This window comes from Musa acuminata, chromosome BXJ2-3, assembly GCF_036884655.1.
Source record: "Musa acuminata AAA Group cultivar baxijiao chromosome BXJ2-3, Cavendish_Baxijiao_AAA, whole genome shotgun sequence".
NCBI lineage: Eukaryota > Viridiplantae > Streptophyta > Magnoliopsida > Zingiberales > Musaceae > Musa > Musa acuminata.
In genome coordinates, this window is record NC_088340.1 from 8,701,524 (window position 1) to 8,719,201 (window position 17,678).

A 17,678-nucleotide genomic window follows, 5' to 3' on the forward strand; every position below is an offset into this window, starting at 1 on the left:
ACGCGTCCCACATGCTGCGGGGCCCGCTTCACCGCCCAATGATATGGTCTACCACGAACGCCCTATTAACCGTGCAATGATAGCCGATATCTTTACTACTTCCAAATGTGACAAGCCAAGCAGCAGAGGCTGCTGCGTATCCATCCATCGATCGATTGGCTTCTTCCCGTCGCTCTCGAGTACATGCAGAGGACCAGCAATGCGGGCAGATGAGATCAGATTCATCGCCCCTAGGAGAACTCTCGTCTTGCCCATCACATCACCTGTACCTTAGCACGTTTTTTTTCTTTGGTTTCTTCGATTCGGCAGATCTATTGTTTGCGTCATCGCGGACACGATGACACCAATGACACCAAGACATATCATTGACCATCTACAGAGAAAAGGATGTTACCACGGCTACGGAAATAGATTAGCAAAAGGGCATCACAACATACTAATGCCTCAGAGTAACATAGGTTTCATACAGATGGATAAAGGCTATAAGATATTAAGCAGTCGAACTACCATTCGGAGAGTTTTTGGAGTTCATGATGCTGTTCTTCACAAAAAACATCCATCCAATCCACATGGCCAAGGTTTCTTCGGGGTCTACAGAGACCAATGCATGCCAAGACTGGAATGGCCATATGACCTAGCTGAACCATGGTCAAGGCACTGTCCATTCTCCTGCAAAGCCAACTCCACCTGACCTGAGAAATGAGCATCGCTGGCCTCCGTTGCTCCCGCTAATCCCGCTGCGTGCTGGATCTCGTGCGAGCTAGTCCTGCTTCCATGGCCTCTGAGCCCCCATGAGCTGGTGCCGTAATTGTCGGGGACGGCTGACTGGGCCATCGGAGGGCCATCAAAGGTGCTGCTGCTTGGTGCGATCGCCGGAGCACGGTTTCTGGCAGAGTTGCTGCTCCACGGATGAGTTGACAGAAGAGAGAGAGCACAGCTTGAGTCGGAGACTCCTCCAAGACATTCACCGGGTGGAAATTCCATGGGAGAGCAGAAGGTTGCTGCCGGTGGCCCTTGAAAGCAGGCATGAGTGCCATGCATTGCAGCAGCACCAGGTGAAGTATCAAAGGCCACATGCCATTCATTGGAAGCCACCCGATCGCCAGCCCTTGCAGTTGGCCAAAGGTTTCTTGCAGTACTTGAGAGATACGGATAGCTGAAGTCCATCAAAAAGCTCCTGAATCGACTCGGATCTTCTGTAAAACAAAACATATTAGCACGACACCGGAATGCAGCATGTTTAGAAGGATATCGGCACGACAATATAGATGCAGCTGTATTGAGATGCTTCTGACCATGAACGGATGATGCAAGGCGCCCATAGCGTGATGCAAATGGACCGGGAGGTGGCTTCCTTCGACGCTCGTTATGCCCTGCCAAACGTCTACGACAGCTGCGCTTTCCTTGGTCAAATTCAGACAATTGGTGAAACCTGTAATAACGTAGCCATGGTGTTTAAAAAGCAAAAAGTATTTACTGATTCAAACTTCCCGGAAAATAAACTGCATATTGTGCATCGAAAATAACAACAAATTAGGTCAAGAGAAATGTTAATACCAACTCTTGTAATTAACATCACCACCGTTCTCTAAGCCTTCTATCAACATAGGGAGGCCATGAAGAATAGCTAGCGCATATGAAAATGCTCTATGGAGCTTCCCAAATAAGTCCACTACTTGTTCTCAAGGCTCAACCTCATGTCAGTTTGTGTGAATCCTCTCCAATGTACTTTTTCTCGAGGAAAATGTACTAAATGTTTACTATATAAGAGTGAATGAAGAAAATTCTAACTCACATTATTAATGGTGGTTTGAATCACAATTTGCATGAATTTGATAAATAAGTAATATTGTCAAATCCCATCTACATGAAACCTTAGCATGACATGAATTGAAACTCCATCGAATGAGACAGCCATTGAGGTTCATGTGATACCAACTTAGCGGTGAAGGGTAAACAAGTTGATCTACGACTCTAGACCATGCATGACCTCATGCACTAAAAAATAAACCAGTCGTACAAAACGGATTCTAGCACAGGGGAAATATTGTTCTCGTCCGGTTTAGTTACAACAATGTCAACCATCTTATGTTCAGTTCCACCTTTTCACATTCTAAAAGTCATGAGTTTAGTGAACAATAAATGCCAACCATCTTATGGACATATTTTATCCATCAATGCAATTAGGGACAAATCCAATGGAACACAATACTTGATAAATATCATTTGGACAATACCATTTTATAATTCTTAGGATGAACAAAACAATAGATTAACATCACTTGTAATATTATATGACTAATTAGGAGTTCAAGCATAAGTTCATGATATTTGCCACAACTTAATACTGATTCATGGTCCAAGGCATCAGTTCCAGTTTGTTATATGTTCAAAATATAAATGCTACTTCTATCAGCACTAAACTACCTAGTTTAACTTCCACATCATTTACTATGTGATTATTCTCAGAGAGCTCATGACAGCTTTAGGCAAAGAAAACAGAAAATGTACAGCTACTACGAATGATAGGAAAAGTATGATTTACACTGGGGACTCTAACACAACTCAAATATATTACAGAGGAGCTCCAAAATAAACCATGTGTCCTCTGCTGTTACAACTTTATTCGCAATTAAACCACTGATGTCTTACCAGAGTGATCGTGTTCTCCACCCAAGAGAACAGGTCTCGTGCTAGATATTCTGAAAACTATAACATTACCCCCCTCAGCATGAAGTTTTATCAATACAAATTTGTGTCAGTATTAATTGTTGAGTGAGTTTTATTTCTTGGGTTTTCTTTGCTAACAGATTATTCACATTATGTAATAGGATTGGATGGTTATTAGGGAAATAAGTAAGCAATTAAAATGATAATCCAGTATCAACCAAGCAATGTAAAAGACAAAAATCAGCTAAATTTGGAGTATGAAAGTTTCCCTGGTCAGGCAGCCAAGATCAAACGTTTCTTGACGGAACTTTCCTGAGCTAGAAATAGACACAGATACATGAGAAAGGCTGGTAGATTTTGAACTTAAAGTCTTGTGGTTTAATTATTAGTAGGGAATCAGAAAATAACTAATTTTATAGTGTTTTTTTCTTTTTAGTAAAAATTTTGTGGAAAAAGTTTGTCTTTGTATAAAATTCTTGGAAGCCGACGACTTATCTGACTACTTTTTTGTTAACAAAGTTTATGTATAAGCCGGGTGGAGGAGTCCAACATGGTAGTGCAACAGCAGCAGAGTTAAACTGAAAGAGAAGAGGGAAAGAAAGAGTGGGAGAAAAGAGAAACGGGTAGTGGTGGTTGGTGGTCTTTGGCCAAACACATTACATGGCAGTTGTATTGCCAACGAGTAGAGGTGCAAAGATCTAAGAAACATAATACTTTTTTTTTGCTTGCAACTCAAAGCATGAAAATATGTGATAAGAAGTAGGAAATAAAAGAGAAGATCCCGAGTCAGTGGAATAGGACCACCAACAAGAAAAAGAGAAAAAGGTAAAGAAAACACTGACATGATACCTCTCTTTGGAGTCAATACATAATTTGAAAGACAATCTGAAAGAATCCTGCCTTCCAAAATGCAGCAAATGAGTATCCTATCATACGGTTGGACTAAACTGAGGTTTCATGTATTCAAAAGGAAGCAAATACAAAATAAAACAAATGAAAAAGTAAAACATGTGAACAACTGCTCTTGTTTGAGAAGAACATGTGAACGACTGTCTGATTTTGAGAAAAATGTGTGAACAACCGCCACACTGAATTGTCACAGAAAGGAAAACAGGTTAATCCACTGACAAATGCTGTAATCAGAGAGAAGACACAGAATTGGTCAAATCAATTAAAGAAGAACCCTGAAGTCAGGCCCCATTTCTGACACGGGAATCAATTTATAGGCTTACCCACAAATATTATTAAAATCATTAGATTTAATAACTTGCACAAGTAAAATTCTTTAACTAGATCATAAAAGATTCATATCCCTTCTTTTGATGGATCCATAGCTGCAAGAAAAGAGATTAATTTTAACTTGGGCTTTTGGTTTGTGACCTAATGACTCAAGCAGATAGCAACAGATATCAATGAGAACAGCATCGTAAGTCTTGTCAAATTTAATAAACGGACAGAGAGGCAACTTCCAGATAGACTGTCCCACAATAACCAAAATGGAAGTGCATACTAAATGTTCTGAAGGAGATGACTGACATAATAGGGACACATGGGAATCACAAATCTGAAAATATTACCGTGGATTGAAACTCAGTAATACGTATTAAACTGAAAAAATGATAAAGTATAAAAAGAGGGGAAAAAACATACAAAATCCTGTGACCAACATCCTAAATACTCATCAGTGAGGCTATTTGGCTTGGATGGAAGGCACCATGGGCCCTAAATGTTTATCCCAAAATCAAAATATTTATGTGAAAACTTCTTCTAAACCGACTTCCTACTCCGAACTACTTATCCCAAATCCTCCATTCCCAAGTTGGCCCCTGCCACATTTGCAAACGCTTCACACTCTCCCAAGCAATTTTTTTTTTTCGAGTGCGAGCTGTCCCAAGGTTCTTGGTTACAAAACTCACCCCTCTGCTTTGATTCAACCCTTCTAGCTCTGAAGCATCATTGCTTGATCGTTATGCTATATCTGGCTAAACTGAAATAAAACCTGTTTTCGCAACCCTCAGGCCAATCCCTCATTGTTATGGAGGAAGGTGGTAATATCCACCAATGATCTTCTCCAATTGGAACTAAATCTGGGGGGAGCATCTCCAAATCAATCAGCAACTCTGTCATCTATCATCTTTCCGGATCATGACTTCACTCTCGAATGCAATGGAGATTTTTTGCTTAACTCTTAAAATGCTGGTTGTGGTTACATCCTCAAGGACCGACATGGAAACAAATTAGCTACTGGATGTTCTCCTTGTCACGTGGCATCTCCAACACATGCTGAAGGATTTGCCATTCTCAAAGGCTTACAGAAAGCTTTAAGTGCTGGGACTGCACAACATGCGGCTTCTCTCCGACTCCTTGAACTGCATTAGTTTCGCTTCTAATATAAATATGGCATCTTAGATCTTTGTTCCAGGGCATTCTGAATCTAACCGATGAGGTCAGTCTAGTCCAACTTTGTCACATTCCTAGAGGCAACAATGGTGAGGCTCACATCATCTTTCTACTAGGGGACTCAGCACTAACCGGGAAAAGTTACCTCTGCAGATGATCTTCCCCATTTTTAACTCTTCTGTAATTAGCCCGGCTTTAGTAATACACAGTCTTTTTTCTTTTTAAAGAAAAAAGAGAACAACCTTAGATACTCAAATGCCACAATATGAAACAAAGTAATAAATCCAGTACCAATAAATCATGCAGACGAATTAGAGAAGACTAACCAGAAAGCAACAAATAAGAGGGACAACATAGCCTGTGTAAACGATGTTAAGCATTCTATACAGACAGACTAGAATTCAACCCAACAAATAAGTTATTATCTGATAAAACATATTATCAAGTGGCAAGTTCACAGGACAACGAAGATGATCTCTTTTTTCGAACAACAAGATGTACATATATGAACTGTTCAATCAAAAGGCAAACAGGAGAATAAATGAAATTGCGATATGAACTGAAAAGTAACTTCACAAGCATCCAGAACTCAAGAGTCCGAAAAGGCAAAACACTCCCAAAAAGGTCCAATATCAGCCTGCCTAACAGTATATGTAGGAAACAACAATAATAAAGGTGAATCTTCAAGTCATTATGATTTTTGCTTCTTAGAGGTCATTATTGTTGGCAACAGAAAGCCCAAATTCCCATGAACTTAAAACAAAGCCTATAGATTAATAAATCCCAAACCTAACACATGAAGCCGACAAACATAGAGCAACAGCAAGCGAATTCCTTATCAAGACTCGCTTGGAAGAGGGCTTAACCCACGACTCAAGATCAAGATCAACATCTATCTCACAAAGTTTTATCCTGAAAACCAGATTCAGAAGGGGGGCATACTAAAAGGAAAAATATTTTTTCGCTGCCTCTAGGAAAACACAAGGCCTGCAAGAACAAAAAAGATCAAACAGGAAGTAAATCTTGCCTGCTACACTGCTGACAGAACCTCTGCTCCAAGCCTGCAACTACGACCTTAGGCGCCTTCGAGTGCATCCCACAAACCTTATGCCTACAGTAGTAAGCCTTAACCCCCGTCAGATCGACATTGCACCCCTCCACTTGGCACCTAGGCGGCTGCTGCCCCCCACCTTGTGCCACGCCCTTCCCCTTCTTTGTCGGAGGCGGTGGCGCCGCCGCCTCCTTCGCCGGAGCTGTCGGTGCCTTGGAGGAGCTTCCGCTCCCACCACCACCATCATCAAAGTAGATCTTTTGCCCAAACTTGAGCCCATGGAGAGCATCACTGGCGCCACTTAAGGCCCCAGAAGCTTTGAGAGAGCTTGAGTCCATCCTCACTGTTGCAGCTCTCCCTACAGCCCATCCATGGACTCACAAACCAGAGGGAGACCTAAAACAGGGCAGTTGGCTTCTTTAAAGAGAGCAAGTGGGGCTAAAAGAAGGGTTTTTGTGTCTTTCTGCTGCCTCACAAAGCTGCCACTGCCATATTGAGGAGCTATTTGCTGCATAATACCATCAGACTGGAAAGTATTCAGACAGAGAGATTGTGCCTGTACACTTATTTACTATATCCTACCCAGGATGAACAGTGGCAGTACTCTTACGGTGCTCTCCGAACAGTGCTCCTTTACGCGAATAGAGACCTTCACCTTGCAGAGTTCATTCTGCGAACACATTTTACTTCCTTCATATATATATATATATACAAAACATATATCTTCCTTGAGTTTTCTGGGGGCTGAGGACTGTGCATGTCTTGGAAAAGCAACTTTTGGTAGATCTTTGTGCTTTTGCTCTGATAAGATAAGATGTGCCTCCTTTCTTTTCCTTTTTATAATATGGAGTTGTGTGCCTGAAGAGAATCTTATTGGTGGAGAATCTTTTTGGAAGGAGCTTTGGATTTGATTGAGGTCGCTCATGGGTCTTCAGGTTCTTGGACTTTTGCTGTTACTCACAGACTCCTTGGGAACTGACCGCATATCTAGCAAATTAAAGGATGAAATCTAGGAGTTGAATTGCTTAGATTCTCAACCTTCTCCCTCTCCCTTCCAAGAAATTACACTGGCTGAGGACTGGACCACTATTTAATGGAATTAAAGTTTCCATTTTCAACTGTTTTGAGTCAACTAAAACTTTCACCATTTGTTGATGATTTTTTTTTTATCTATCTATCTATCTTAGGTTATATTAATCAAAATTGAATTTTCTTTTCTGATGGTCCCTCTATTGGTTTCCTTATAGCACACAACATAAGTCATCTTAAATGCTCCATTGATTTCTGATCAAGACCATTCATGGTTGTTCATACATACATAAATTTTTCATGCAATCTTTTTCTAAATCCTAATATCATCCTCAACTGGACAACACTAATCTTTAAGTTTTATCTTTATAACTTGTTAATTCGAATCACTGTTTTTTTTGGGAGTTGGGAGTTGAACAATCTATGTAGTTGATGTTGTCCTTTTATCTAGTTTTCTTTTAGCATGAAAGATTTGGATGGGTTGAAGTACCACACCAAAGTGTAGATGTAGCCCTGTCTTGGTGACACATGGTTGTTAATTTGGCAGAACAGGACAATGAAAAAGAAAGAGGTCCTTTCTGATGCACCATTATCAAGTATGTGGAACAAGTTATTGATTACTGTATCTATCTATCTATCTTTCTCTTTCTCTTTCTTTTCATCATCAGGGAGAATTAACAGCCACAACAAAAGGTTTCACAAATGGAATGAAACCATTCCAATGACTGCCATGAAACTTCCCTGGGAACTTTGCTGGGAGAACAAGTCCAGTGTCGGTTCCTCTTCTGGCTTGATGTCCTTTTTTCTTTATGCAATGACAGCAACCCCAAGTTCATGTCTCTTCTCTCGTCTTCATCTCCATCGATCATTAGCTATGGCTGCAAAACATCATACGAAACGATACAATCAATCCTAGTTTTCTTGGACCAGCCCGAGTTGAGCTAATGACAACACGAAACCAAACACATGGGCAACACAATCGGCCAACTCGTAGTCTAAGGTCAACTTAATAAGCTGGATCGAGAGGTGTGTGTGTGTGTCCTCTCATATGACCTTCAACTTAGATAGATTTTACTGTACATGATGCTTGCAGAACTATTTAGTAAGACCTAATTCATGTGCTTCGGTCTATTCTTTTGTGGTACCCTCCAGTATAGTTCTGTATTATCTAGATATAAAGATATATTTCTGTAGCTTACTACATCTGTCTATATCATGTAATTTGGTCATCCACTGCACCGAGGCATTACTACAAATGCACGCATCAGTAGGTATCAGTTAATGCAATGCGATATTTCTACGAGCGCAGACAAATGAATGTGTCCAAAGCGTAGCCTGGACCAGTGGATCCCTTTCCACAACCACATGAGCAAAGGCATTTGCATCCACGCAGCATATCCAACCCATACGAAGGAATCAGAAATGCAGATTAAATCTACCGAGGAAAGTACGTAGAGGCTACTCCAAAAATGATATGGATTCACACACACACACACACACACTCTCTCTCTCTCTCTCTCTCTCTCTCTCTCTCTGTGTCTGTCTGTTGCATCTGCTAATAGTAATTTGGGGCTGAAGACAGCAAAACAAGGAGAATTCCCACGAACAGGATGGCACTATTGCAACACATGGTGTTGGAGGAGTATCCATGTCACGACTCAGAGGTCGGATATCGACTGCAGTCGACGCTTCGTACAGACTTTGTCTTTTGGCCTTGACATCAGCGATAAGAGATCCAAGGAAGACACACACACACTCTTTTTTTGATCTTCGAAAACAACATCGTTTATAACTCGCTTGCTGTATGATTGAGAAGAGCATAAGGTAATTCTAGTTTGTGTATTAGATACTGTTCTCTTTTACGACGAGAGACCAATCTTACCTTCTGCCTCTATCTATCTGCCTTTGTATGTGTGTGTCGGGATAAAACAACAGTGAGAGAACTGCAACATAGACGGCATGCATCAGTAATGATTGTTCAGAAGAAGTAGATGGCATCAGTAGAGATTTAAATGCAAACCATGTGCATTGAAGTAGCCTCGAAAACACTCGTACATCATCAAACAATTACCCTTCTTTCTCTTATAGGTAGAAACTTAATGGCCCTTCTCTGACAGAAGCCGCAGGCGGAAAGAGAGCCTGTCAAAATTCAAGAGGACAAAGTAATGTCGAACACATGTGACATGCATTGGTTCAGGAATCAATCCATGATGCTTCGCACTCCCAGATTTAGCCAAACAAAATAGCAGCAATCAGGCCAACATCAAATGTTCATGGAACAACTTCCTCAAAAGAAAAGAAAAGGGGGAATCATTCATGAATCAGATCAAGGATCTGATGTCAAAAGCGGAGATCAGAGCATAAGACTTCAAAGATCCACATACAAATCTCCTAGAATTCACGGAGGGAGAGAGAGAGAGCGAGAGATGGTTAAAGAAAAAGCGGCAATTGCCATCAGTGTGGAACAGAGAGAAGGACAGCAGACCACATTATAGCATGTAGCAGAAGTTACTGGGAAACCTTCAGTGGTGGACCGACGCATCCTCCGGAGTTACATGATTTGTTCGCGTCTCTCTTTCTCGTTTCCCACAGGAACAGATCCTCAAAAGTCATGGCGTGGATGAACCAAAAAGACTGTGGTTGGATGAACTGATGAGGACCACATGCAATCACCGAGCAATACAGCATCAAAGAGGGTCGCTGCCCGGTTGATGAGAGACATTTGCCCCTTCGTCGCACGTCGAGGGTTGAAATCATCCTCCCCAGCTGCCTTCCTGCATTTTTCGCCCGACCTCCCGCGGTGCTTCACCCTCCTCCTTCCACCAGAATCATACTTACCGAGCTACTTCCGGCCGAATCAAGGAACGAAGGTGAAAACGAGTTCCACCTCATCGAAAGCTCTCCGCCCCAAGTTACTGTGATCCTCCGGTTTGGTTCCACGTCGGAAATCCACTTAGATTAAGATCAACTTTAGATATACTATTATTAATTTTATAATTAATAAAATTAATGGATCAATTATCTCATCGAATCGTATTTCTATCCCCATGCTTTATCTTTTTCTTAAACTTTTAATATTTTCTTCTTTCACTCGACAAATCTAATTAGGCTAAGAGTGGGTAGATACATGATAAATATGTTCATTTGGTTACTATAAAATTCAAAAGATCAAGTTGTGTAAGTCATATTGAGATCTAATATTCCTTCTCACATACAAGACCAGCTAGATTAGGTTTGATGATGTAAAAAACTAAAGGCAAGTGTACGGTGTAAATCTGAATAAAAATTAAATATTGCATATATATTTTTAATTTAAAATTATGTAAAATATAAAAGGGCAAATACAAGATTTAAACTTATAATTTGCTTTGACACTGTGATAATTATTTTAAAATTATGCTTAAAAAATTTTATTTAATTTTCAATTAAGAGTGTATGTTTACCCTCTCATACTGTACAAGTATTAAGAATATAGATTAAGAGCCAAAAAATCATATGTTCAAAACTTAACCTAACGACATTTATGAAAAAAATTATAACATCAATATTGAGTCGTACTTGAGGAAAGCAATTTCGATCTTGATCACATATGACAAAACTACATATATGATACATCTATAGAAAATAAAGGCGATAAAGATAGATTGCATGTGTCGATCAGACTCCTTGGCAAAATTGATACATAACCACTATCCACAAACGATAAAAAATATAAGATGTCTAAGATACGAGGATCAGACCTAATAAGTTAGCTCCATAAGATAGACTACCTTTAATAATAACGCAATCGAAATAACCCAAACCTCTACATTTGATAATATCATGATCGAAATAGCCCAAAGTACTATATTTGATAACAACACAATTAAAACAACTCGAAACACTAGTATGATCAAAATAATATGAAGCGCTACATTCGACAATAGTATGATCGAATCAACCTAAAGTATTACCTTTGATGACAATATGATCAAAATAGCCCGAAATACTACTTTTAATGATAATGCATTCGAAATAACCCAAAGTGATGCCTTTAATGACAATACGGTCAAAATGACTCAAACTATTACCATCATTATGATCAAAATGACCCAAAGTTACTATTAATGATAGCATGATCAATAATGACATGAAGTGTTACCTAAATGATAACATAATCGAAATGGCCTGAGGCCCTACCTTCAATGATAATGACCAAATCGACTCAAAAGGTTATCTTCGATAATAACTCAGATTGAAACAACCAAAAGTATTACCTTCAATTGTAAAATTGTAAAGTGATTGAAATAGTTCGAAGTGATATAGGGACCATAGCACCACTCAAATTACCTAGATAGATTTGTATTAAATTGTAAACTATTTATTTTATGTATGATCCATAACCCAAAAAGATCACCCAATACTCCAACACTACTCCGCATTGCCAAGGCATGATGAAAGGCAAATGATATGAGAAAATGATACTTGGTAGGTTGTCAACACCTCAATAATATATATGATCCTTACCTCAACAATATATGGGTGATACATTGCACCATATTAAAGAATGCTTGAATTGACAGAAAAATCATTAAATAACTTTGAGATATCTGAATTTAGTGCACAATTTATCACATAGTAATGTATTGATAACTCATAGAATCTCCAACTCTAATTCTCATGGATACTCTCCTAATTCTCATAGTCATCTATCTTATTATATAAACTCTCATATAGTAACAATAAGGGACTCATGTTTGATCTATTCAATCTCTCTTGAGATTCAATATAATTTAAATCTTCTGAATATTATTGCTGACTTAAACATAGAAGGAGCTTTGTTAAGCACAACCCTAGTGCAAGGATTCAGTATTTTCACTCGTAATAAACTTATAGCATTCTCAAGAAAGGGTCACCATGAGATCCGAATCATCAACCAAATCGGAGAACCATATACTCTTATAACAGTACATATTTTGAATTCATGACCTACTGTCATGTTAAATATTCTGATTTGATTACCAAAAGATCAAGTTGTGCAAGTCTTAACATTCTTTTTAACGTACAACCCAAAGTGTAAGTCCGAATAGAAATAGAACTTTGCATGAATATTTTTAATTAAAAACTATACATAATATAAAGGGACAAATACAACGTTTAAACTTATAACTTGTTTTGAGACTTTGATAATTATGTTTAATTGATCATTATCCAAACTATGCTTAAAAATTATAAATAATTTTCATATATTAGGTCGAGCCATATTATCACTTATGCATGAGAAGTATTACGAATATAGATTAATAAATTATATCTCATCTAACAACCTAAGTTTTAATGACAGTGACCAAAATTTAAGGTGAGAGAGTGCCAAAAGTCATGTGTTCAGAACTAATCCTAACTACGTTTGTGAAACAAAAAATCTAAGATCAAAATTGCATATGTGGACTTGTGGTTGAGGAGAGTGATTTCTATCTTTTGCACTAAAATTTCACCATAAGGTAATTTTATATACCATTTTTTTATATGTATAATGGTGGTTCAAACAGTTTGCTCCATACAAAAATAAATCACTTATACTCCATGCAATTTTCCATCTACCCAACTGATTCTTCTCCACAATTTCTTGGCTCCTCCCATATTAGAAGCCAAAATCTTGATTCATGTCAATAGTTGAATATGAAAAGAGAATGTAGGCAAAGTCCCACTGCACTATGTTTCTTCAATGAATGCAGCATCTCTTCCCCCAACAAACTTTCACTTGAAAATACTTAACATATTGGTACAGAACTTTCAGTCAAGTAAATCAAAATTCCAGAGAAGCAACATTTAGAACTTAGATACATTGCAGGTTATAAATGGTTCTTTCACCTCAAGAGAACAAGAAATGGTCTCAAAGGGAAGATGGATTATGGTTTATACTTGGAGCTGTCAAACGATCTTAGCAACAAGCTTTTTCAAGCATGATGTAGATGGTAGATTGTGGAGCAGCTTTAATATATTAGTATCACATAACACAATCATAAATTTATCTTAATTTGATGGGATTTAGTTTAGTAATTTGATGGGACCTTGGTTTGTACATGGGCAAGCTTTGACGTTTGGGAGAATTTTTGACTCTTGTGTGAGAGGATGATGGAAGGCTGAGGCTATAGCTTTCTAGAAGATCAGTGAAAATATTATGCCCAAACATCTTTACAAACTCACTAAACTAGTGGGTGAACCTATTAAATTAGACAACATCATACTGTGTAGCACAAGCGAAAAGTATATAAAAATACTCTTCCACAAGGAGCGTGGATTAAGAATGATTTTACTAGAATTTTTCAATCCATCGTCTACGAAAATATTCTAAGTTTGTCCTTTTCTCGTAAAAGAGTAGGGCATCGAACTAATATCTACTTGATGAAACTAATGGAAACAAGGGAAATTTGTTCACAAGAGAAAAATTCTAAGGCTTTCGAACAACAAGAGGTTGAAGACGATATGTTGTACGAACCCTGGATTTGAGTCCAAAGGAAGCCACGATATATTCAGACTAGGTCCGATTGTTCGAATCAGGTGGTTGAGGTGAATCAAGTCGATGTTGAGGATAAGTAAGACTGTAACAAATATATTAGATAGATTAAACCCGAGTATAGGGCTCAAGGGGACAAGTTGAGGGGGGGGGGGGGGGGGGGGCAAGGAGGCAAGGATTGAGAAGCTAAAGGGGCTGTAACGGTTCACTTTGTTGTTTTATCCAATGGGCCTAATGAAGGTATAGATGGTATAGGAGGAGCGTCTATATATAATAGTTTCCCAAAATACTAATCATTAGATTCAGAAAGATAGAAGGATAAATAATTTATCCTGTAATATCAATGTAAATGTTATTGTCAACAGAGACAAGGGCAAAGATAATAGAAAATGAAGATTAAATAGCCTTGAGACTAAGGTTAGAGATATTTACGTAGAAATTGATTTGTTTGAATCTAAAGATAAGTGCATGGGTCTTTCTAAGGGTGAGGACAAAGCTTTCATTAGCTTAAACAATGTTATTGCTTTCAATCACTAATTGTATCATAATTGATGAGCTAAAGTCAAAATTTAATGGGTTGAGGAAAGTGATATTAATACTAAGTTTTTTTACATATTTATCAACTATAGAAGAACTTGTAATACTATTAATTATATCATTTTTAGATTATAGTACAATGGTAGAAAGATTTGAAGATATTTGATGGGGCATTGGTTCAGTTGAGCTAGAGGGATTCTCATCATTTTCCTCATATTGCTAGTAAAAGATACTCTTTTCTTATAATTATTTTTTTTAATAAAAATTTATAGCGTCCTAAATCAAATGGGCTCGGGGAAAAGTCAAACCCTAATTTATTCACTATTGAGTTCTGTAAAGCAAGATAATATTCGTGACCTATCTCCCTTCTAGTTGGGGTAATATATTTTTGGTGTTTACCTCTAAGAAACCTAATAGCTCTAGAATGAGAGATTATCGACTCTTTGCTTTTTGTAATGTAATATTCAAGCTCTTAACTAAAGTCCTTGTCACTACGACTAGAGATCATCTTAAGGGGTGGGTTAATCAAGAACAATCCACTTTTGTGTCAAAGTATAATATCAATGATAATATAGTTATTGTCACAAAGTTAACTTACAAAATGCTCAAATCTAAAAGAAAATACATATTGATTCTTATCAAACTAGATTTTGAGAGATCTTGTGATAAGATTTATTGGGTGGTTATGGAGGAGGCTATGAACAAAATAAAATTTCCTCTTCAATTTGTTAAGTGGGTCTCACCTTATGTTTCCTCTGTCCCGTCTAGTCAATGGTAAGATCTCAAAGTGTTAGGCAATGAGATCCAATCTTATTTTATTTTTTCATTCTTGTCCAATAAATTCTTAGCAGCATCTTGCATGACAAGACTACTAAAGATAGAATTATCTCTGTTAACATCATGACGAACAAGTTTATATGCATATGATATTTTATGATCTTTTAAAGCTAATCCCAAATCTTATAACATCATATTAGTTGCTCATAATTTTTTTTTAGCTGTACATAATTTTATCCTAATTTATTCTCGAACTCTGATTCGACATGACTAAATTAATAAAATAATTTTCTTTTCATAAAAAAATAAAATTATTTTAGCATCAGGTTAATTACAAGAATGAATAAAGTTTAATTTTTATTTTCAATTGTCAGACAAATTATCATGACAAGAAGAGTTAAGCAATAGCCTCCTACCACATATCATATATGAATGAAATAAATGTGCAAATTTGAGGTAAAACAAGCAGAGGTTTTTCTTCATTTAGACAATTACTTTTGATCTTACATTGTTCTTTCATCTGAAGCAGTAGAAACATTAGTTTAGGATGCCATCTACTCCTTGAGGTAGGATAACTCATCTACCCAATATTGACTTGCAACTAAATGACACTGCATGAGAAGACTTGTCATGGATCGAGTGTGACCATCAGGCAATACAGAGAGTATTGTACAAGACAGAAGCATGCGAAACACACACCAAACCATGTACTCATAGCAGTACAATCTGACACAACAAGCAGGAAATGGCATATGAGTACGCAAGGCATCCATCTTTAATGCAAATTCCACTGCCAAAACAATACAAACATACAATGGCAGACGTATCCCATTACAAATCTGAATGACAGCAACCAAATTTTCCAGCAATTAAGTTGAATCACATCAGAAACAGATGGGGGCAAAAGCTGGCATCTGAAGTCCCACATATGACATCATACGATCAAGCAATGGCAGAGAATGTCATGTAATTAAACCTGGAAGATGAGAAGCATCCCAAAAAATGTTGACACGATTCATGATAGAAGAACAGCGAGGCAACAAAATTGATATCAAGAAAACCTTTTTTTGATGTTCAGAACACTCAGCAAGGAGAAGCTAAGCTAATGTCTTCTTACCAGCTCTGTGCTAATAGAAAATTACATGATATGTCTACTCTCTGGCCTCTGGTGAATTCATCAACGAGATAAGAGTTGGACCGTAACAAAGATCGGCACAAGAACAAGAGAAGTGATCCACCAAGTGAGGTTCTCAGCCATCGACAATGTTTGGCAACGGAAGGAAGGGGAGAAGCATAGGATGAAACCATTAGTCTCACTTGCACTCAACTCCAGCTTCAGCAGCCCGACGTGGCTTGCTCTTCCGCCGGCTCCCGGTATGCCGGAAACCATTAGACCCAGTCACATCATCGTTCTTGGATTTGGATGCAGCTCCGAAGTTTTCCTCCAAGATCAAGGCAGGGTTGTCTTTTGCCTTGCCGTGTCTCTTCCTCTTCTTTCCGTTCACCACCGTGGAGACCTTGGGATCTTTGCTTGGCGCAGAAGTGTGCTTCACATCATCTTCTCCATCCTCGATCTTTTCGGTGACGTCTTCATCGATGTCATCCTTCAAACGTCTCTGAGGCCTTCCTCTCCTCTTATATGCAGGAATCGCCTCTTCATCACCACTCCCTCGATCCTCATTGCTAGTGGCCAAGGTCAATTTCTTCCCCTTTCCTTTGCCTCTACCCATTAAACCGAAACCGGTAATCGAAACAGCTCAGATGATCATTTGTACTGCAAAAGAGAGAAGGAAGAGAAAATATTAAGGAGGCAATCAGCTAGCTACTGGAGAATTCTATCGTCGTCGGTATAGACATCCAAATTGCGCCCTTCATATACCTTCAACATGTTTTGATACAATTTCCAGCAAGAAACCAAGAACAAGGACATCGGGATAAAAACCAGCGATTACCAGAACGGCTTACAGAAGTCAGATCAAGCAAAGAAGCCCAAAAAATAGCGATCGACTCTACATAAATATTTGAAATTTTTAGCATCGGAGGTTCCCGTGATCTGTTTTGTCTGTAAAAGCTGAGATCGGAGCACACCATTGATTCGAGGAAACCGAGACGATTTCGTCTAACGTCAAACGTAAGGAGAAAGAAACAATCTTTATAATTCGGATGCCCGGAAGAGATGAAATTGAGGTTTATCGGCCGTGAGAAGCTCTTGAAACTGACCTCCTACGAGCTTCAGCTCTTCACCGGTAGCAGCCTCTGCCATCACCATGAGTAAATAAGAAAGGACGCATCTTTCTCACTCGGTCAGCATAAAGTCGGGAGTTTGATGACTAAAGAGTGATTCTTGAACGGAAACTCGAGTCAAATTTGACGGAACAGGGAATGTGAATCTCAAAGAGGAGGCGAGCCACAGGAAAGGCTAATAGATGAGAGAAGAGACCGGTAGAAGAGGAGAGTGTGTGGAGGAGCTACTATATACGAGCAGAATCTACACAACAAGCAGCCCACTGTTAGATTTCATTATCTACTTTGTCACAACAAGAGAATCTATCATCAGTATGTTCGATGCAATTATCAAAATGACCCCACTGCGAGTCGATGGGGGCAGCAACACACACGGAACATAGTCCGGGAATAATCAAACTCCTTTGGATTCTTTTGGAAATCTAGTATTGGTTGAGCTGCAACTCTCTCTCCATGCTGGTGAGTGACCTTTTT

General features: G+C 38.6%; 2 protein-coding genes across 5 annotated transcripts; both read right to left on the bottom strand.

Moving 5' to 3' along the window:
- Positions 1-374: 374 nt before the first annotated feature.
- On the bottom strand, positions 375-6,570 carry LOC103977901 (squamosa promoter-binding-like protein 14). 2 transcript variants are annotated; one of them, XM_009393557.3, is made up of 3 exons: positions 6,098-6,560; positions 1,296-1,432; positions 375-1,196 (listed from the first exon to the last, which is right to left on the bottom strand). In XM_009393557.3, the coding sequence occupies exons 1-3, from the start codon at positions 6,457-6,459 to the stop codon at positions 592-594; spliced, it is 1,104 nt and encodes a 367-aa protein (XP_009391832.2). In that variant the 5' UTR covers positions 6,460-6,560; the 3' UTR covers positions 375-591. The 2 variants fall into 2 exon arrangements, with proteins under 2 accessions (XP_009391832.2, XP_064954968.1); XM_065098896.1 differs by having other exon boundaries at positions 375-1,432; positions 6,098-6,570.
- A 9,563-nt stretch (positions 6,571-16,133) lies between these two features.
- LOC135607237 (uncharacterized) lies at positions 16,134-17,320 on the bottom strand. Of its 3 annotated transcripts, none has more exons than XM_065098898.1 (2): positions 17,181-17,320; positions 16,134-16,734 (listed from the first exon to the last, which is right to left on the bottom strand). In XM_065098898.1, the coding sequence occupies exon 2, from the start codon at positions 16,688-16,690 to the stop codon at positions 16,274-16,276; it is 417 nt and encodes a 138-aa protein (XP_064954970.1). In that variant the 5' UTR covers positions 16,691-16,734; positions 17,181-17,320; the 3' UTR covers positions 16,134-16,273. The 3 variants fall into 3 exon arrangements, with proteins under 3 accessions (XP_064954970.1, XP_064954971.1, XP_064954972.1); XM_065098899.1 differs by having other exon boundaries at positions 17,049-17,187; XM_065098900.1 differs by lacking the exon at positions 17,181-17,320 and adding an exon at positions 16,840-16,968.
- Between the last annotated feature and the right edge of the window lie 358 nt (positions 17,321-17,678).

What these genes read in the sequence shown, in the direction of transcription:
- LOC135607237 (XM_065098898.1), bottom strand. Translation starts at nt 16,690, where the DNA reads ATGGGTAGAGGCAAAGGAAAGGGGAAGAAATTGACCTTGGCCACTAGC.
- LOC103977901 (XM_065098896.1), bottom strand. Translation starts at nt 6,459, where the DNA reads ATGGACTCAAGCTCTCTCAAAGCTTCTGGGGCCTTAAGTGGCGCCAGT. An exon ending in TTCTGTCAGCAGTGTAGCAG is followed by an intron (nt 1,433 to 6,097) that starts GCAAGATTTACT and finishes ACGTTATTACAG; the next exon opens with GTTTCACCAATTGTCTGAAT.